Source organism: Juglans microcarpa x Juglans regia, chromosome 2D, assembly GCF_004785595.1.
Source record: "Juglans microcarpa x Juglans regia isolate MS1-56 chromosome 2D, Jm3101_v1.0, whole genome shotgun sequence".
NCBI classification, from domain to species: Eukaryota; Viridiplantae; Streptophyta; class Magnoliopsida; order Fagales; family Juglandaceae; genus Juglans; species Juglans microcarpa x Juglans regia.
In genome coordinates this window covers 31753957-31777093 of record NC_054596.1, presented here as the reverse complement: position 1 = coordinate 31777093, position 23137 = coordinate 31753957, and the positions used below count along the sequence as shown (strand labels likewise).

Here is a 23137-nt window from a genome sequence, read left to right as displayed (position 1 = left end):
AGATAAAACAAAATAAACCATAAAAGATATCAAAAGTAATTTTATTACATACCCATATCCAGCTGCTTCTCAAATTCCTTCACTTCATCCATTAAAGTCCTAAGGCTTATTAGAGTAGAAGAAGAACGAAGCCAGTTTTGTGCACATATGAGACCCTCAACACTCAATGGATTTAAACTACTTCGAAAAGGGTCAAGTACACGACCCGCAGTGTTAAATGTAGATTCAAAGGCCACAGTAGATACCGGTATTGCAAGTACATCGCGTGTAACCGTTGAAAGTACGCAATATCTAACTGAATTCACATTCCACCAAATTAGAAGGTCAAAACTATCATCTTCATCCTCACATCTTTCAGCTAGATATCTATCAACCTTTAACTTACTTTCCAAACTGTCTTCTGACTGTAACTGTTGCTTAAATTCGACCATCAAATTTGCCTTTCTACTCACCACCTTGTCAACTGAAGGAGCTACATCTTCATGTTGGGAACTTGTGCACTGAGGAGAATGCCCTTTTTCATTTTCTCTGTATGCCTCATACATGCGGATAAATGCATTTTTTCCAACTGAAATCAATTTTTTTTGCATGATCATGTTCATATATTTTTCTCAACCCAAAATCAAGATATCGCATCTTGTAGCAAGGATCAAGAAGAACACCAACATAAAGCAACAAATTTTGATTTTCCAAGTTCTCCCAATAGTTGTCAAACTTTCTCTTCATATTTGTGGCAATTAATCCCACCACGGGATTTCGTTCTTCACATTCCATGTTAATGGTATCTTTAATAATAACCAACTCTAGGAAAAAAAATTACAAGTTACATATTCACCCCCTGAGAATTTTAAAGTTGCATCATGAAATAATTGAAGAAACCTCACAAACAACGGTACCTTCGCCCAATCTGATGCATTGGGAGGCCCTAACTTCTTTGACTTTCTCGTATTCACCACATGGTCCACATTTTCATCATCGATATCGTCATCATCGTCATCTCCAATACTACTAAGGAAGCATGGATCTTCTTCCTCCAACCGATCGAAAGCCCTTTTAAATTTTGAAACCATCTCCAACATAAGATAGGTGGAGTTCTACCTAGTCGGTACATCTAGGCAAACTTGGCTATTGGATTGAATCTCTTCCAACTCCACACATTTCTTAAATGTACTCCACCTTTGAGGGGGAGATATAACATACTTCACAACACCCCTCACATTCGCAATAGATTCATCATACTCTTTTAACCCCTCACGAACGATTAAGTTCAAAATGTAGACACAACATTGAACATGCAAGAATTCATGTTCCAAGATCGTGTCTCTCCTATACTTTGTTTTTTTTTTAAATAATAAAGAGCCCCATTATTAGAACTTACATTATCATGTGTGAGTGCAAGTATTTTTGGTCTCCCCCAATCATGCAAACACATCTCTATGCCCTTACCAAGGGTATCACTCTTGTGATTTTCAACCAAACAAAAAGAAAGAATCATATCATCAATAAACTGTGCTATGAGACACATATAGTTTAGGTTTTGCACGGATGTCCATGTATCTATGGTGAGGCAAACTCGTTGCCCTCGAAGAGTATTTCTCAACTTTTATTTTTTCTTCAAAAACAAATTAAAGCAATCATTGGCAACCGTCATACAGGAGGAAATCTCTACCCACTTAGGGCAAACCACAAACATAAACTTCCTGAAACCCTACCCTTCAGCATGCCTAAAGGGTAACTCATCAAGAATAATCATCTCTGCTAAGGCTTGTCGGCAAGCCTCAACACTAAATGCAATAGGCACAAGTCCCCTACTACCTCTACCACTTCCTCCCTCCACCTTCCAACCTAGAGTCGTCTGAGATTTATCTGTCTTCTTAAACGGACATTTCTTACATTGATTCTCAATGTGATACTTCATGTTTTTCATACCATTGGTCTTCGTATCACATGCATACGAAGCACCACAATAATTACATGCAGTCCTAGGTTTACTTGGATCACCATTTGGTATTTTTGTAAAATGATCCCAAACAAATGACCTAACTCTACCTCTTTGTGACCCACCAACTGATTGATCACTTACATTGGATGGAGGTGGGGGTGGGAGTGGGGGTGGAGGCGATAATAACCAACTTTAGAAAAATCTGCAACACCAACTGAAGAAAAAATCAGCAACAATAATAACCAGCTTACCCAAACAAATTTATACCCATTTCACAAATTTACAAATTCATACTCAAAATACTCAATACAAAGCTTACCCAAATAAATTTTCGGTATTTTTACCAACCCAAACCGAGAGAGAGTGCAGCATTCTTGAGCCAAGTTGAGAGAGAAAGAGAGGAAATTGCACAACGGGGAATGATCGACCCAGGAACGGAGAGACAATTGATTGAGTAAGAGAGAAAATGGAGAGAAGAGGGAGAGGAGTTTAAGAAAAAAAAATGGCAAACGGAGAGAAGAGGGAGGGACGAGCGAGGGTAGTGTTTCTAAAGAAACAAAAATACGAGAGAAAGAGAGAGAGACAGTTGGACAGAAAAAATAAAATAAACCTTTGACCCTTTTACAGGAACTCGCCAACTATGACTAGGGAGGGAGATTTACTATAACTTAATTGAGCTGAGTTATTGTATATTTTATACATTTAGAACCAATATATTTTATTTATTTCATTACATTATTATTGGTTTTAGATAAAAAAAAATGGTTAAGATGAATAAATCTGAGTTGTGATTTAAATTGGTTAATAGCATGATTTATGCTTAATTTTATAATTTGTGATTTAATTGGATAATGTTCATTCACATGCACAATATATTTTTGAGATTCTATTATTCTTTTTTTTATTTTTATTTTATTTCTAATTTCTATTGTTTTTATAGGTCAAGAAATGAAAAGTTTGAGAAAAGTCAAGTTTACAAAATTGACATACTTTGAAAAGCTATCTTAAAGGGCTACAAAGTTGTCTCTAATAAGGATTTCAAAATTCGAACTTCTGAAGTGCGTACATGGCTGCCAAGTTGAGTCCTAAAATTTAAGCGATTTTGTGTGCGGGAATATGAAGACATTAGGGTTTCTTTCCTACCCTATTTAAGCATATCATTATCACGAAATTAGGGACTTTTTGCAGAGCAGCGCTGCACATTTGAAGAACTCTTCCAGGATCCAATTGCCGCTCCAGCCTCCTCCTCCATTGCCTACCACCTCCATCTCCATTCATTTGGTTTGCTATTTTCACTCTTTACTTTTTATTTAATTTCAGTTTAAAATTTATGGAATATTTTTGAGATTTTTGGCTTAGAAGTTTGGGCAATTTATTTGCTGTTTATTTACTTCGTGTTATTTATTTTTCTCGTTTATTTAAGTTTTCATTGAACAGTGATTAAAATTACCATGGATTGATTTTGAGAATTTGTGATTTGAATACAAGGATGAACTCTAGAATCTTGATTTTGGGACTTTTCAATTCTCAATTTGTATTTTTTCAATTACTTTCTAATCTAGTTTAATTCTTAGATTAGTTTTATTAATTTCTTAATTCCATTGCATATTAGATTAATTAAACCTTAATTGAGACTTAAATAATTTCTGTTTTATTGTTTAATTTTCAGATTAATTAAGATTGTTTAGTTTAGTTGATTCTTTGATTGTTAATTTCAATTCGTTAATCTTTTACATTTCATTTCAACACTCAAAAATCTAAAAATATGAATCTAGTCCATGACTAGTGCCCTTTTCATTCTTGTGCACTCTTCCATCCATTGCACATACCATAATTTTTATTTTCTCTTTGTGAATATTTTCACCATTTTTAACGAGTTTAATTTTAAGTAACTTTTCCCGAGGAGACGATTTAGGAATTTATTCCTAATTATTACGCGACATCCTCCTGCACTTGGGATAGCCTTTGTGCTACTCATTTTTTGAGTTTGTCATAACTCAAAGTAGGAAAATATGCTTTTGGCTAGTTCAATCATCAATGTAAGGATTTTATCTCTAAAAAGGTTAAAATTTAGACTTGGACTTGGCAATGGCTAGTCCATTGCCAATGCTCTAAGTCAAGTTTTTTTGTTAGAAGCTTATTTACTTATATGCCCTTGCTTTTGTTTAAACTTAAATTACTTAAGTGCCCTTGTTTCTAATGTAGCTGTAGTAAATTTAACGTAGTTGTAATACTTTACATATGACGGCCCGTTTGGATATAGAAACAGTTTCATCTCATCTTATTATTATAACTTTTTTAAATTTTTACACAAAATATAATAAACAATTTAAAATTTTCAAATTCTAAAATAATAATAATATTTTAACAATATTTTATTCAATTTTCAACTTTCATCTAAAACCATTTCACCTAATATCACTATCCAAATGTGGCATAAGTCTCATTACTGTACCAAATTCCTTTTCTTATTAATTGACAGATTTTGACGAAATCTCATATTTTGCTAATATCGCTTTAAGTGTATGTTTTTTTTTATATAAGAAACTGATCTCATTAATCAACTCCAAGCATAAACATGATAACCAGTATTACAAAGGAAAATAGACAGGATCATTGACTCATTTCCTTAGTAACCACATGAAGAATACAAGAGGGGCATATCTCGATATCATACATATCTTCAGTGCACTCGAATGCCGCTTGTGCAAGCCTGTGAGCTGCCTTGTTAGCCTCCCGGTATACATGTGAAATTGACCAAACAGCCGCTGAGTTTAGAACAATTTTGGCATCTGATATGAGACATCCACCTATGCTCCAGTTAGGACTATCTTGGTTCATTTGGTCCACTACCTTTTTTGAATCCCCTTCCAAACAGAAGTGCCTTACACCAATTTCCTTGCAAAAAACACATGCCAAAAGTAGCCCATATGCTTCAGCATAAAAAACACTGCCCCTCGAGGGCCTGTTAGCACGAAGGGCACCTATCACAAGACCTTGATGATCTCTGATAAGTACCCCAATGCCAATCTTCCCTATCCTCGTTTGCACAGCTGCATCCCAATTCACTTTTAGACTTCCTACTGCAGGCTTTGTCCATCTGTGAACCCTTGCCATATTCTCAGAGTTAGCACCAACATCCTTCTGGAGAGCCTCGTTATGAAGAGACAATTTTGTCCTGGCCTGGGCAATGACTTCTTGAGGGTGTTTAAAAGCTTCTCCATGTAAGACATCATTTCTTCTCGCCCATATCATCCTCATTGTAACAGCAACCTCATTTAACTCCCCTGGTTCAAGCTTGCCAATCAGTTCTGCCCAGATATTAAAGATCAAGTCACTGTGAGAAGAAAACTTTTGCACTTTCTTTGGACCTTGACACCAAACATCTTGAGCACCACTACATCCCCATAAAGCATGGCCAGAAGTCTCATGTTCCCTCTTGCATATTAAACCGATGCTATCCTTTACCACCTTTATTCTTTTCAGATTAGCCATGGTGGGTAAGACTTCACTGCAGGCCCTCCAAATAAACATTTTGGTAGCAGGAGGTACCTTGAGCTTCCAAATGGACCTCCACACTTGGCAGTCCTTTGCTCTGCCTGAAGTTTCTCCTACTTGCTCTCTTTCCAATTCTTTGCCAAGATAGTAACCACTTTTAACTGTGTAGCTGCCATTAAGAGTAAATTGCCAAGTAAGTTTGTCTTCTCTTCCTCCTAAGCTGATGGGAATTGCTTTTATGCCCTCTATTTCCTGATGAGTAAATAGTTCAGATAGGAGAGATTCCTGCCATATCTTCTGTTGAGGATCAATGATGTCACTGACTTTATCACACCAGCAGTCAACATCTCGAGGAGTCAATATCTTTTGTGCAGGTAAAGAGGGTATCCATCTGTCTTGCCAGATGTTAATCTTCTGTCCATTTCCAACCCTCCAAATGAGGCCTTTTTTTAACAATGTTAAGCCAGCATGTATTCCTCTCCATGCAAATGAAGGCCCAATTCCCAGTTTTGCATCAAGCAAATTTTTTTGGTTGAAATGCTTTTGCTTTAGAATTTGTGCCACTAGAGATGTAGGGTTTTGAAGGATCCTCCATCCCTGTTTGGAGAGTAAGGCAAGATTAAAGCATCTCAGATCACGAAATCCAAGCCCTCCCATATCCTTCCTGCCACTAAGATGCTCCCAGTTAACCCACTGAATTTTTGAAGAGTCTTCATTGAATCCCCACCAAAACTTCCTTAGTATCTTGTTCAATTTCCTTGTTATAAAGGCTGGTATAAGGAACATCCCCATTGCATAGGTGGGAATAGCTTGCAGTACACTATGAAATTCTATTATAGTAATCATTTTCAAATGAAGACATATATTGTGGGTGCTTATTTAATATTAGTACTTATTCAATTTCTTTGTCAAATTTGTTTTTAACCACAAGAGAGTTAAATTACTTTCTTAAAGATAATATAAATTAATTAGATAAGATGCTAATACACAATTTAAGTGACGATACATTATTTCGTATAGGTGATAAGCTACGTGAATAAATTGTTGGACTAGCGCAACGAGATAAGTAGATAAAGTCATTTCTTTGGAAGCCCATATTTATGTACCAAGTGTGATGTTAAATGTGTAGAACATGCTGATTAGTTACATAAAGCATATCATTCATCATACCATGTTGTCATATTATTTTTTTTCTTATTTTATGCTAGCCATGTTAAGTACGTGAATCATGCATCTCATTTGGCATATGTTATCGTGAAAGTCTTCAAATGATCATAATCATAAGGTAAGTCTAATATTGATAACATATAAGATGGTCATAGGGATGCATAGTACCAATTTAAATCATGGGTGGATGTCTAAGCCACCCTAAGCGTGGTCCATAAGATATTTATGACATATTTAGAAATTCTCCTTGTGGCCATAGGTAGCGGGACCGATGCACAACCTTGCATAGAGAGTTAGTATGTGTAGACCAATTAAGATAAGAAAATGGAAATACAGTTTTATAAGTTTGCATATCATGAGCATAAGGATGAATGTTTATGATCTTATATCAATAATGACTAAGATCATGAGTAGGCGGGCTAAGCTTAGACAGAGTAGCCGGCTATTAGTACTTAGATCTATGTGTCCTTAGATTGATTTTTATGAGTTACCATTTATTTTATCTTCCGCATTAAAAACTCTTGAGTAAATATTTATTTTAAGACTTGGTTAATTTAAGAACACTTTCCATGAAATAAAGAGATGTTTTCTTGTCTGGCTTTAATTACAAAAGTATGTGGCATCCTTAGTCTATAGGAGGGGTGTTACATGTTGTGTGTTTGTGTGTGAGCTAGTGGGGTGGGGTGGCTTTCGGGTGTTTTGACCGCACGGGTCTGTGTGTATTTCAAAAGCTTTAGGTGGGGTTTTGATATTGAGATGAGATGGTTTTAGATGAAAGTTGAATAAAATATTGTTAGAATATTTTTTTCAATATTATTATTGTTTTGAGATTTGAAAAAATTGAATTGTTTTTTGTATTTTATGTGGAAATTTGTAAAAATTATAATGATGAGATGAGATGATTTTGGTATTCAAACTGAGCCTTAATTATCTAACGTTATGTTAACACAATATAAGCTTGAGAGACATTGGCCTACAATATTAATGTATATTATTAGTGTAACTTATAACTAAACTATGCTAGCGTAAGCTTGAAAACTGTTAGTCTGTATGTATCGATATAACTCATGATTGCGCTACTCGCTATGTAGGGGATTTAATTTTAGTTTGTATTTTGAAAATATCAATTTTATTTTGCGCGTTGTTGGTACTCCATGGATGCACGACCAGATAGAAAAGAAGAAGAAGAAGAGAGAAGAGAGAAATAGCAGTCGGGTCTCATAAAAATGTATTTAAAGTTGACGGGAGGGTAATTAGGTTTTTTGCAAGTTGCGGGTAGCGGGCTCCATGTTGATCCAATCCAAAAATGATGCTCGTTAGGGTGAGGAGCATTTTGCTTGATCCAGGGTGTTCACTGGGGTGTGGAGGATTTTGCCTCCAATGGGTAAGTACTTTTGTTCCCGCAGTGCTAGCTTTGGTGGCAAGTACTTTTTCTTTGCATGATGCTCAACGGGAGCATGCACTTTCCCTTTTCATAATGTTCGCCGAGGTGATGAAGCTTCATGCTCCTTCACAGTGTTAGTTGAGGTGACGAGCACTTTGCCTGCTCTGGTGCTTGCCTAGGTACGAAACACTTTTGCTCCTGCAAAATTCGCCTGGATGGCAAACACTTTTGCTCTCCATGATGCTAACCTCAAGGGTGAGCACTTTCCGTTTCCACAAGTTGAGGTTGCGAGCTTCATGCACCTTCACAATGCTCACCAAGGCGAGGAGCTTTGTGCTACATCCAGGGTGCTCGCCAGGGTGACAAGCACTTTTGCTTGCTAAGGTGACAAGTACTTTTACTCTCCATAGTGCTCGCATGCAGTGCAATCACTTTTGCTCTCTATAGTGTTTGCCAAAGGTGCGATCACTTTGCCTCCTGTTGTTCTCGCTTGGGATGGTGAGCATTTTTGCTCTCCCTCGTACTCGCTTGGGGGCTAAGCAATTTGCCTCTCAATGTACTTGCTTCGATGGCGATTACTTTTTCTCTCCATAGTGCTCGCCTTGAATGCGAGCATTTTGCCTTCAGTTGTGCTCATGCACTTTGCCTTCAGTTGTGCTCATTTGGATAGTGAGCACTTTTAGTCTCAATGGTACTTGCCTTGAGTGCCACTGATTTGCTTCGCGTGGTACTTGCCCCCGGGGGTGACCGCTTTCCCTTTCACGGTGTTCCTTCACAATGAAATGAATGTGCTTCTGAAAATGATTTGAGTTTGAAAACTAACTTCCCTTACGACGTTGCCTCAGTTCCCAGACCAACAAGTTTGCTTCCGAAAACTTATTTGAATAGTAAAAATAATAAATATTGATCATTACCAAGATTTAGCATCTGAGATTTTTTCTTGATATACTATGACATAAATTTGTTAAATTTAACGAAAAAAGTTGTCAAGTTTAATGCTGGGTAGCAGGATCCGAGGCCCGAACTGGAGACTATACTTGAGGCACTCTTGTCTTCAAATAGGGTTGTAATTGATCCAAATCAAGTTGATCTTTTGGATTATCGAGTCGAGTTGGATTCAAATAACTCGAGCTCGAGCTCGAGTTAGGAGCTTGTCGAGCCAAGCTAAGCTCAATCTGACCAAATACGAGCTCAAGTCGGGTCAAGTTATTTTTTGATTTTTGTCTGTGCTCTTTAACGAGTCCGAATCGAGTTATTATTTGAGTTTTCCTTGTACTATTTTAAATATTTATTTATTTATTTTTGAATGAATTGAATAATTAAAATACGAAATTATAAAAAAATTAAATTTAATGAAACTTTTTACAACTAATATATTTGAATTATAAGATTATAACATTTTTATGAATACATTTCTTATATGGTTCCTACATTGTAGTATATGAAAATACTAAAGTCCTACAAACTAACCATTATTAAATTTAATATGTATAAAAGCATATATATATTAATATATAGGAATAAATTATATATATATATATATATTCAACTATCTGTGGATGAATTCTAATTGAATTGAGTTAATGAGCATAAACGAGCAGATTTTAATAAGTCTTAACCAGTTCGAATTGAGTTTAATCGATTATGTATCATTTATTAATTGGATAGGATTCGGTTTTTATGATCAATTTTTTTTTTTTTACGAGTTAAATTTAGCTCAAATTTAATCGAATAAGTATCGATCAAACAACCGTACGGACTACCTTATAGCCTTTTGTCATCTTCACCACACTTGCCATCCGTTTCCTTGCAGCAGCTGGATGCTCAGTCTCATCATTTTTTAATCAACCCGCCAATACTGTTATGGGATAATCTTATCCTTTCTCTTCACATCCCCACCTCCCTTTAATACTGTTCATTAAGACCAAATTTCTATTTTTTATTTTTATTTTTAAAACATAGTTTATAAATGTCTTTAATTTATATTTTTAAATTTTTTGTATAATTTCTATTTTTGCATGCATTTATTTCATTTTTTATTTTTCTAAGTTTTCTATTTTCTTATTTTATTCTCATTCATGCTAACATCGCATAATAACTAGAGGTGAATTAGGTCCAGTCCGGTTAGTCCAGAAGATTTGTTTTAGACTTGATCGAACTCCTTCGGTTCAGGATTTTTCCATCTTGGACCAAATCGAAACTCCAAAGGAACCTGACCGAACCAACAGGTCGGTCCGTCCAATCCATTCTTTTCTTTTTTTTTTCATATAAATTAAAAAAATAATTAAATTAGTAAAATTAAAATTAAGTAAACTATTTAATGTGGATTATGTAATTAACTATTTAACTCATTAAAAAAAATTAATTATAATTATATTTATAATGTTAATTGCTAATTTGTTACTAATTTAAAGTATGTAAATGTATTATGATAGTTAATGCATAATGGGCTGTATTAAATTTTTTATAGTTTGTATATTATTAATAAATTATCACATTAGTTATGATATATTATTAATTGATTGCATATATTATTTAATATTTTATATGGTTAATGATAATAGATAAGATGAAAATTATATCATTAATTTATATAATTATTATATAAAAATAATATATTAATTTATTAAAAATAGTTTTAAAAAATATATATATATAGTTCGGTCCGGTCCGGTCCAGTCCAAAATTTATATACTCCGAGACTGGACTGAATTTCTTCAGTCACAATTTGTGGGACCGAGACCGGCCAATACAATATTCGGTCTAGTCCAGTCCAAATCTAAATTTTCGGTTTGGTCAGTTTTTCCAGTTCAGACCAAATTCTATACACACCTAATAATAACTATGTATTTTTAATAATATGTGTGTGTTTAAATAAAATGATAAAAATAAAAAATCATATATTAGTATATAGTGTAGGAAATAAATTGGACAAAAACATAAATTGGATAAAAAAAAATGAAATAAAAAACAGCATGTGCTAATAAAAACATATAATAAGGCAAAAAGAGCAAAACATCAAAATATAAAATTCATGAGATACATATTTATAAAACTAAAGATTTCAGCAAATTGAGAACAAAAGAAAATAAAAACAAACTTTTCATTTTTCTAATTTTTAGTTTTTTTGGTTTTCAAAATACTGTGTTTTGGTTAATTTTTTTATGCTTGTATTATGTATATGTCATGGCTTTTTCATACATTTCTTTAGTTTTTTTCTAATATGTATTTTCTTTTTCTGTTTCTAAATACTATAACTTTACTTTTATTTTTATATTTTGAGTTTTTTTTTAATATTTTCTTAAATCTGTAGGCCTTTTGCAATTATTTTTTAGTTTTTTAAAATTATTTGTATATTTTATTTGTTATACACGTGGCATGCTATGCAAATACCTTCATTATTTGTTAAGGGAACTAAATTGTTAAAATCTTAAACTCAGAATAAAATAATAAAATTGAAAGTTTAAGGCCCGCTTGGAATTTGGATTGAATTCAGTCTAATATATAGATACTTAATTTTCAAATCATTAAACTTATCTCAACTTAAAATCTCTTTACACGTGGGATCCATAACTTTTTTCAACTCAACATTTCTTTATATGTGGGACATATAATTTTTTTTTAACTTTTCATAAATATATATAAACTTATCTTAACATCTAAATACATTTAAACTCATCTTAGGTTAGTTCTATAAAACTCACTCTACCATCTCAACTCATTATTATTTTTAAAGAAATCAATTCATTTCAATTCAAATCAACATCTAAACGGATTCTAAATAACAATATTATAATACCCTGTGAAGTTTAAATTAACACTCCTTTTATTTTATGAGGCAACAGCGCCCTTTAAAACGTTCGACAGCAAATGTGCCCTTTCCTAGTGCAAATTACAAAATTATTCTAAACTGATGCTACCAAAGCTAAAACATTTTACAAAATTATTCTAAACTGATGTTACCAAAGTTAAAATATTTAAAAATGAGAAGTGGTCCAACCATAAAGATATTTCATAAAAATAAATCGATATACATTTATTTGATAATATATTAAATCTATTTTATAAAAAATTAATTTTATAATTTAACATACTACATAAAGTTACGTTAATTTATAAATTTATTTTTATAAAATATTTTTATAATTAAAGTATTCCTCTTTATAATTTACATAGAAATATTTATTAAATGACAAATCTCCGTGACAATAGACACAAGGGTCGAGCCAGGTAGGCTCTTTTCGAAAACCCCCCAAAATTTCAATATATAATGAATTAAGATTTAATTTTCAAAGGACTTTTTATTCAAAAAAATAAATTTATTGCCCCCTCCTTATGAAGTTCCTGAATAGAGGTGGATTACCGGGGCCATTTTGTCGCCTTAGCAAGCACTGTCGGCAGTCTTGATATTTGCCCATCTCCAAAGGCCCCAACACGTAAAAGACCTTATGGGTTCAGGAATTGGCCGACCATTATGGAATGGCGAAGGTTGTGATGGTCCTACTCCCCCAGGCATTTAAAGTGCTCCTAATGGAAGGCAGTCCAAACAAGCTAGTGTGATTTCTTACTTCCTCCACGGGTAGTTGAGTATGTTACCATAGGCAACCAACCAGTGATTTCCATGAATCATGATAATTTATAAATGGCAAATTTTTGGGTTTATCTTTACAGCTAATTAAACACTTCTCATTGTTTAAGAGAAGTACTACAGTTATAAAGAGATCGTATAAAAGTAAATTTATAATTAACTGACATAATTTTATATAATATATTATATCTATTTTACGATAAAAGTAACTTTACAATCTAATATATTATAAGTCATGTAAATTGGTAAATTTAATTTTGTAAAATCTGTTTGCAGCTAAACATAGATTCAACTATAATTTTTGGAGAAAATGAAGGTAATCTGGCATGTCATGGAAGAAAAATATTACTATTGCATTACATTTACTTTGGTAGTAACATCACAATAATACACTGACACTATTATATAGGTAGACTCAGAAAAAGAAAAAAACTGAAACTAAGGAAGTTGCACAGATATGATAAATGGGATCGAACAGATCACATGCATGATTAATGAGGAGTACTGTTCATCGTGATCATGGATCCCGACGACCACGACTCTCATCGAGACGATTGATCATGTACAGGGCGTTACTCGTAACCTTAGCCACATTCTTGATCTTACGCCTCACGTCCGACTTGATCTTTTTGTCATCAACATACGGAATGCCATCGAGACAAGTATCCTCATTCGTCAAGGCCGCACTCACCCAAGTCTGCGCGTTGCTCATCTGCCACTGGAACGCCTCGCCACTTCGACCCAGGTGCTTCAGCTCGCTCAGCGTCTTGCTCAGGTCGTCCACCGTGTCCGATATCTGCTCCGCGCAGTCGCGCAGGGCCGCTTGCTGTCTCGTGTTGGCGCCGGTGGTGGGGACTTGGGCGAGGTAGCTGGAGAGTCGGCGGGCCCGGGAGAGGCTGACCTTGACGGCGGCTTGAGCGAGATCGCGAGGGGTCTTGCAGGCGTGGTCCGAGCAGGTAGAGAGCGTTTGGAGGCAGAGTTTGGGGTAGCTGGCGTGGACGCACGATGAGTGAACGATATCGTCTTGGGCTTTTCTTTCGGTGGCGGAGGAGGAGAGGAAGAGTAGTAGGAGAGTAGTACTAAGGATTGAGAATGGGCGAGCCATTCCCATTTGTGAGAGTGTGTGACACTGTTTTTTGAGTGTCTGTAGATCTGAAAGCCAAAGGGATGTTAGGGGAGTGAGAGTGTGGGAGTACTGGACGCGGCTGGTGGTTGTTGGTTTAATAGGGGTGTCTGTGCATGAAGTGGGGAACTAAAATATTTTAAGTTTGGTCATATAATTGTCGGTTATTACTTGATTACCATTTTAGTTTTTAATGTAGCTATTTTTTATTACAAATATATATAGAGTTAAAAGATACAACTTAATGTCTGATTGACATAACTTTCACTTTTAAAAAATTGAGATTTAAAGTTTGAAATCTCCCCTCCTAACTTAAAATAAAAATAAAAAATAAAAAAAATAAAAAAAATAAAAAAAAGATGACAGCTTATTGCATTGCATGATGGTTGTGTTGATCAATCTAATCATGTAATCACTCATTATGGGCATGCCTCTACGTACTGTACTGTGCAGAATCTCTCCTAGAAAGCCTCTATCCGAAAATTCCACATCCAGTATATTCATCCACGAAAGGATGGGATTCCTCCTCTCTCTTTAATATTCTTAAGCTATTTGTCACAAATTCTTATGGCTTTTATCCTATGATGAATGAAGATAGATCTGTCATTATTGGGCCCCCGCCACCCGATCCTTACTTTGATAAAGTATTATTCATCATCTATTAATTTAGATAAGGTAAGCGATGTGTAGTCTTTGTGAAACAAAAGTAAGATTTATTATTAAAATTTAATTTTTTTATGTGAGTCTTATATTTATTATTTTTTATAAAAAAAATCGTAGTACTTACGCATTTATGACTTCAAATATTTCTCAATTTAAATTAACATCACCGCATTTCGACCAAAGAATTTAGTCTTTTTTTTTTTCTTAAAAATGAAAAAGACTTTAGTCTTAGGTGGACTGATTTTGGGGAATAAATTAGCTAGGGTAATAAAGTGAAGAGAGTAAGGTTCCGTTTGGATATAAGAATCGTTTCATCTCATCTCATCTTATCATTATAACTTTATTAAATTTTCATATAAAATATAATAAATAATTTAATTTTTTTAAATTTTTAAATTTTAATAATATTTTATTTAACTTATAACTTTTATCTCAATTCAACTTATTTCAACTTACCGTCGACACGGTAACTAAATGCACCGCATATTATAAGTAGCCTTGGAGACCAGTAAGAAAGATACGGATCATGGCAATTCATTGAATGCTGGGGACCAGCTAATCACCCCGATTGCCCCTATATATCATATATGGCAACTCTACAAAACAAAACTATCAAACCCGTAGGCACCATAATCCTCCATGGTTGAAAAACAGTAATTTTAAGTAAAAGTTAAATTATTAATTAATATATAAAATATATTTTTAAGATATAAAAAATAAAAAATATTAAAATATTATATTATATTATTATTTTAATTTTAAAATAATTAGTTTAATGTGAATTTCTCTCTAAAAGTTTTAATTTAAAATTTTAGTTAAAATTTAAACTTGATAATAATTAGTCCATTACGAATGCTCTATCTAAGCCCAAGGGGCCCTTTGCTTTAAATTATTGAATGGACTACGTGGTGGCTTTTTGTGACCTTGGCCTTTCCATTTCAAATGCATTATTTAAAGTCTCTGAAACAGAACATGTGCACTTCTGCAGGGTTGCAGCAATTAATTTGTAGGGATCACAACTACAAGGGCCCACTCCACCAGAGAAACTGCATATGCAGACGAATCTGATACCTTTCCATCTAATTTGATGCTAATTTGAGCAAATGTTGCCACCCAAATTCGAACTGGACTCCCAACAAGAAGAAATTGTACCATGTGTTAAGAATTTGGATCTATTAAATTCACTTTCAAGATTTACTTTTTGATAAAATATAAAGAAAATTAGAGAAATAATAATAATATAATAATTTACGTGGAAACTCCTAAAAATAGGAGAAAAACCAACAGACTCAGAGAAGAAAATATATTATGTGAAAAATTATTATAATCACACAATTTTTCTCCTCACTCCAAATGACACCCACAAAGCTTTCCTACTAGTAAAACTTTAACTCTCACCTCTTTCATTTTTACAAGAAAAGGCTAATAAAGGATTTTTCTTAGAGTCACAAGTTACTAATTAAGCTTATGACTTGGTGTAATTAACTAAGAGTTCAAGCACCCTATTTATAGGCCTTGAGGCCTGCTCCTTACTTTTTACCCACCGGTGTGGGACTCCAAAGGAGCAAACCCAACAATCTCCACCTTGCGACTTTGGCTAAACCCACAGCCACACTCCACCACAATGAAGATCTTCATAGCTTCTGCTATCATGTTCCACCATAAAAGCATACCCACTCAGAATAAATCAATTCCAAACATTTCAATTTCGGCCCATGTCGAAAATAATCTTGCTGAAAAATTATGGTGCAACTTCCACGTTTGACTTTTCTGGAAGTTCATCAGCCATCGACATGAATTTCCATCACACACCCAGCATTAATGCTAAACCAATGCATGTGTGCAAATTTGTGGACCCGCTAATATTAACACATCCTCTATCATGGCAACTTTGGGAATTATCGGCATGCCATGAGAATGTACATGTCCCTTTAACAGACATCGTCTTCTATGGAGAGAGACATAACGTTAGTTTCATTACCAGTATCTCCGTTTACTGACTTGGACTTGCCGAACCTGCTCCTGCTCTTGGATAATTTTTCTTGACGTGCCCAGATTGTCTACACCCCCAGCAGACTACTTTCATCTTCATGGAGTTCTTCTTCTTCCCATTACCAGCTACTACCAATGCTAAGTTTCCAGGTGGACCATTTCTTCCATCACCTAGTCTTCTCTCTTCAGAAAAGAGTTTACTTGTAACCTCTGAAAAAATTATTTTCTCCTTCTCATGTATCAAAATAGGCTTCATATGCTCATAGGAAGGTGGAAGAGACCAGATGAGTCTCAAGGCTTGATCCTCATCATCAATTTTAACTCCAATAGATTCTAGCTCAGAGACAATGTCATTGAGAACACTTAAATAATCTGAAAATAGTTGTACCTTCACTCATATGCAGTGTATGAAACTGCTCCTTCAGGTACACCCGATTTGAGACGCCCTTCCTCTGATACAACTTTTCGAGCTTTTCCCAGAGTTCCTTTGCCGTAGATATTCCATGCACATTTGCAAGAACATTCTTGGCTAGGCACAGACGTATCGCACTTGCTGCTCTCAAATCCAGATCCTTCCAATCTTCATCGCTCATTACAGATCTGCTCTTTGTTTCATCAGTCACGCTAGTATCACTGCTGACTTCAGGGGTTGGTCTGCCCTTCAACGCCTTGTGTAATCCTGATTGAATCAAAACATCCTTGACTCAAATTTGCCACAAGCCAAAATTGATTCTCCCATCAAATTTCTCCACCTCATATCTGATAGAATTTGAAGCCTTACTTCCTGACATTGCTTCGATGAATTTTTACCGTAGAAATGAATAGTACTCACTAAGTAAGTTCCCAAGAAAGATTATTCTTTCCTAGACAGAACTTCAAGGTTCCCAGGAAAGATTAGAGGGTCACACTGGACCACTTAAATACCAATCTCCTAGACAGAATCTCCTTAGACTGTACGTATCCACACTACCACACCAAAACTCTACCTACCAAAAAGAACCTAGTGGCTCTGATACCACTTGTTAGGAATTTGGACCTACCAAATTCACCTCCAAGATCTATTTTTTGGTGAAATATGAAGAAAACCAGAGAAATAATGACAACACAAAAATTTACTTGAAAACTCCCAAAAATAGGAGAAAAACCAGCAGACCCAGAGAAGAAAATACACTATGTGAAAAATTATTACAATCACAATTTTTCTCCTCACCCCAAATGACACCCACAAAGCTTTCCCACTAGTAAAATTTTAACTCTCACCTCTTTCCTTTTTACAAGAAAAGGCTAATGGAGGATTTTTCTTAGAGTCACAAGTTACTAATTAAGCTTATGACTTGGTGTAATTAACTAAGAGGCCAAGCACCCTATTTATAGGCCTTGAGGCCTGCTCCTTACTTTTTACCCACCGGTGTGGGACTCCAAAAGAGCAAACCCAACACCATGTTTATGAGCTATATCGGATACGAAGGACCATAAATTTATCATCCTCTTGCTTCTTAGATGGAATGTAGTCATAGTGTGGCTACGATGTTTAGCATCCATTACAGATCATTACATTTACGTGCACTCTGATAAAGAAATAATTGTATTCGATAATCAGAACATTTACAGATTATAAAGAGTATCTATTACACAATTATTTACAGGATCCATGGTTTGTGTCTTTGACATTGCGCTAATGACCTTCAACATTCACATCTTGAGTATTATGGGCTGTTGTTTGTATTGAACTTGAGGCTGGAATCTTGACAGATGCTGGGGGCTTGTCACGAAGTAGAAAGAATTGCGCATAAGTTAGAGACTTGATGAAGATGTCGGCTGGCTGAGATTGAGTTGAGTTGTGATTGATCCAAAATGTCATACAGAGTGACCTTTTTCCTTATGAAATGATAGTCCACCACTGTATGTCTTGTGCGAGCATGAAAAATAGGATTAGGGGCAAGGGAAAGAGCTCGTACATTGTCTCTCCAAAGGGTAGGAGCTGAAGACAATGAACATGGAGGTCACGTAGCAACTTGCAAAGCCAATATAGCTCAACACTAGTGAGAATGACCATCGATCTGTACTCAGATTCATTGTTAGACCAAGAGACTATAGATTGCTTCTTGGCACTCCACAACACCAAACAAGGGCCAAGAAACACTGCATATATAACCAGTAGTAGAACATCTATACTTCCACCCAATCAACATCACAAAATTCATTTAAGCTACAAAGACCCAAGTCCAAAGAAAAGTCCATGTTCTAAACTATCATTGAGATAGCATAGTACACGCTTGGTAGCTGTCCAATGTGTGGTAAGAGGAGCATGCATAAATTGACATAATTGATTAACAACAAATGCAATATTGGGCCGAGAAAGCATGCAATACTGTAATACAACAACCACCTGTCTATACAGAGTAGGATCATCACAAGGATCACCTTGAGTTTGAGATAATTTGACTTCTATGAGGTGGAGCATCGCTTAACACCAAGCATTTTAGACCTGTATAGATGGTCAAGGATGTACTTGGTTTGAGACAAATAAAGACCAAAGGAATCTTGTGCTACTTGGATTCCTAAGAAGTAGTGAAGCAACCCAAGATCTTTGAGAGCAAAGTTGGCTTGCAGAGACCAAAAGAGCCAAGAAATAAATTAAGGATGAGTCCCTGTGATGAGGATGTCATCCATATAGATAAGTATGTAGACGCAAATATCGTCCATAGAGTAGTCTACCTTTAATTATGTGAAATCAAAATGTAAAAGACAATAAGAGAACTTGGTAAACCAGGCTCTAGGAGCCAGTTTGAGGTCGTAAGTGACCTTGTTGAGATGACAAACAAAACAAAGTCTGGAAACCAAGTATATGTGGATCCAGGTTGTTGCTCCATAAAGACTTTTTCTTTAGAGTGCTATGCAAAAATGCATTGTGTGCTGCCCCATCCCTCGGTAAAAAATCTGGCAAGGATCTATGGTGCCAAGGGTACCAGCCATACAACAACACCCAAGGTTTGAATCAAGTTAGGCGTGCATCTTTCACTAGAAAGTGCACATGTAAGGAAACAATTTATGGTTCGCAGCGAAAAAGTAAATGTTTAATATAAAGGCTAAACATTATAGTACCAGAATTTTAATAAAACTAGTAAATGCATTTCTACAATATCCAGATACCACTTCATTCCTCAAATAATTACACACATATCCAGCTGTTTGATTCGTACACCCCAAATATGGTCGATCGAACACAGTTGGTCACTTGACTACTATTTACAATTACAACTTCCATAGATAGACAACTCCTACAACAGAAAACAGGCCTACTCGCCTATTGCTCTGGCTGGGTTGGCTCTTTCTCCTCGGGTATCACTCCTGGGTTTGTTTCTGCATCAAGATCTATTGTTCAGATACCAAAACCATAGACAGGTGACGATATTGAAACCAATGGCAAATTAGGCAACTATGACAAGACTGCTAATGTGAAACAATGCTCATGAATATGCAATGAAAATTTTCATGTATAAAATGAGTGAACGCATGTATTAGTGCATGGCGATAAATCACCATCTTAAACAAAAACACATGTATTCGTAAATATGGCAAATAATCACCCTTTTATGTAAAACATGTCTATATAAGCATGTCGAGGAATCACTCTCTGAGGAATTAACCTCTATACAAAATTCAATACATATATATATATATATATAATTGTACACGTCTTCGAGTCAAGGAATCACCCTTTTCTCTAGCACATAAAATTCGTAGCACCAATCACATAGTAGTTCACAGTTATCACATAGATGTTCATCACACTGACATTCATCGCCTGATGGACCAACATGGAATCTCTCCCACCCGACCAATATGGTGCAAGTCAACTCTCTTGTCCCCAACATAGGTCGACTCTCACACACAGAGATATACATGTTGCATCAAGGAACGTCTACTCGGCCAATCATCTTGAAAACACTAACATGTGATACGCCTGGGAGATTCTTCATCCCATCTAACAAGTAAGGCCAACAAGATACCATCCCACCCCAATCATTTATAGGGACACTCTTTACCTGTATGAAGCTAGTGGCGATGTATCACAGGAATGGCTCGGAGAATTCTTTGTCCCGTTCCATGATGATCGACACACGATATGATTATTCACACAGAAATAACATTGAAAATAAATGCATTTAAATCTTAAAAAACATGAAGTAAAAATGTTTGTAAACAAAATGCCAAAAATATTTATTATTTAATGATCATAAGAGGGAGGTTACGAAGTATGCATATGCCAAAATTCCATAACATCCTCACACAACATTTACCCCTCATTTCTCGACATTATCTTAGAAGCTAACCTATCTTAGTGCCTTAGAATTATGGTGGCATCGCGTTGCTCCTTTCTTTATCTCCTTTGAAATCACTTGCTTTCTTTGAAGAATCTAACTACAAGGGCTCTCAGGTGGTTACGATCTCAAAAGTAAGATTTTGGTTTTTGCCTGAAGCCTTTTATAGCATAGATTCATCAAGTGTCCTTCTGACTCCGAATTTGATTGAATAGGAGTCCTTTAGTCTCGAACCTGCCACTTCAAGATGACAAAGATAGATTGGCAAGACATGGTCTGCACATCCTTACGGCCTGTCTTATGTTCAATCCTAAGTCTCTCTCCAATTAAGGGTCTCCCACATGGTGTTAGAAAGGAAGAACCACTGTAGTAATGGAACGACCAGACCCATTCCCAATTGTGATTTTCTTCTCCACCTTCATAACTTTAACTGATCATGAGATTTTCCATATCATCTATGATGTGTTGATTAGCTCTACTGTCAACAAGTCATGTTTGTTCTTCTGGTTTGATGCTAGTATTGGCAGTCATAGCAGAAAATTGTGAAGGAGGGTGATGTCCTTGATAAGCAAAATCCATTCTATGAAAATAATCTAAGGCTTGGTGTCAATTTTTGTCACAAATTTGGCAAGCAGCCTTGTTGGTCACAAAGGATTTTCCACTAGAATTTTGGGAGGATTGAGAACCTTGAGAGGAGGAATTGTCTTGGTATTGCTTAGGCTTGGAGTGTTGCTGGTTCCTTGAAGACCTTTGAGGTTTCTTAAACTAAGAGCCATTGTACTTGGGATTTTGAGAGTAAAGGGCGAAACTGCCAGAGTCTGCCTCATTGACTTGCTTATGCAATACGTGTCACAAAATTCAGAGTCAGAGTCAGTGTCAGTCTAAAACTTATTTCGGAGCCGGAGTCTATATGGGCTCCAAATTCAAACTTTGACTTTGACTAAAAATTTCGGAGCAAATCTCTGCTTTCAGACTAAAAATTTCAGAGCAAATCTCTGCTATTTGTTCCCTGTCTCCCTCCCACTGCCTTAAACTTTATTGTTTTCTATTAGCTCATTTCATCTGTTTGAACCAACTTTATTCTGAACCAACTTTATCGAGTTTGCTAATTCCTTTTTATGAGGTTGCTTTTATCTGAACCAACATAAAGTTGTCTTTCTTTTGAACCAACTTTATCAAGTTTACTTTTTACATGCTTTCACTGCTTTGGGTTGAAATCACCATCGTTTTCATTTTTTTTTTTTAGATATTTGGTTCAAGCCAGGTGGTGCAAACTGCAAAAGGTCTTTAAGTGACGAGACATCTCCTTTTCCTGACATTGAAAGGAATTGCGCCAAGTCGGAAGACTTCCCTCTCAATAAAAAAAAAAAAACTTGCTTATGTAATACATGTCACGAAATTCAGAGTCAGAGTCAGTATTAGTCTGAAACTTAATGTTGGAGTCAGAGTTGGAGTCTGTATAGGCTCCAAACTCCAATTTCGACTCCGACTAAAAGTTTCGGAGCAAATGTCTATTGCAAGCTTTGCTATTTGTTCCCTGTCTCTCTCTGACTGCCTTAAACTTTACCATTTTCTATTAGCTAATTTTCATCTATGTGAACCAACTTTATTTTGAATCAACTTTATCGAGTTTGCTAATTCCTTTTTATGAGGTTGCTTTTATTTGAACCAACGTAAAGTTGTCTTTCTCTTGAACCAACTTTATCCAGTTCACTTTTTACATGCTCTCACTACTTTGGGTTGAAATCACTCCGTTTTCCTTTTTTTTTTTAGACATTTGGTTCAAAGGGTCTTCAAGTGACAAGACGTCTCATTTTCTTGACATTAAGGTATCGTTTGGATTCGAAGATGAGTTGAGATGAGTTGAAATGAGTTGAGATGACTTACGAATACAAACTGGGCCTAAAAGGAACTGCGCCAAGCCAAAAGAGTTCCCTCTGGATATAAAAAAAGGGAAGTCCTTTGTATGAAAGAGATTCAAAATCACCAATAACATAAAGACATCCCTCTGAATATAAAAAAGAAAGAAAGAAATAGACTTCCCTCTTCAATTGCACCAACACGGCAACACCTAGTCTCCTCCCATTTCTTTTTCTGCTTTTTATCGAGCATCTTCCAACGATGGCACACTCCTTCTCAAGGCTCCATATCATCAATATCCGAGCTCCTCTTCAACATTGAGTCTCTACTTTATTTCCAATCCCGTTTTCTTTTATGCTTTTGTGAAACCATCTTGCAAAGGGAACCGGAGTACATGTATACCATGCACTGGAATTTATAGGCTCCATTTCATTACAGTGGCTTTAGCAGCATCAACTATGCCACCGTTCAATGGCGGCGTTCAACCGAATGATCTCTCTCTCTCTCTCTCTCTCTCTCTCCCCGTATGTAGCTCCGATGCTCTGACTCTGACTTTGACAATTCCGAATGGAGTCGGAGCCCGCTCTTGGTCAAA

The 23137-nt window shown here is 35.6% G+C and overlaps 1 protein-coding gene across 1 annotated transcript; it reads right to left on the bottom strand.

Annotated features, from left to right (window-relative positions):
• Positions 1-12910: 12910 nt before the first annotated feature.
• Positions 12911-13809, bottom strand: LOC121250924 (pectinesterase inhibitor 3). The gene has a single exon (XM_041150184.1). The coding sequence runs from the start codon at positions 13688-13690 to the stop codon at positions 13097-13099; it is 594 nt and encodes a 197-aa protein (XP_041006118.1). The 5' UTR covers positions 13691-13809; the 3' UTR covers positions 12911-13096.
• Between the last annotated feature and the right edge of the window lie 9328 nt (positions 13810-23137).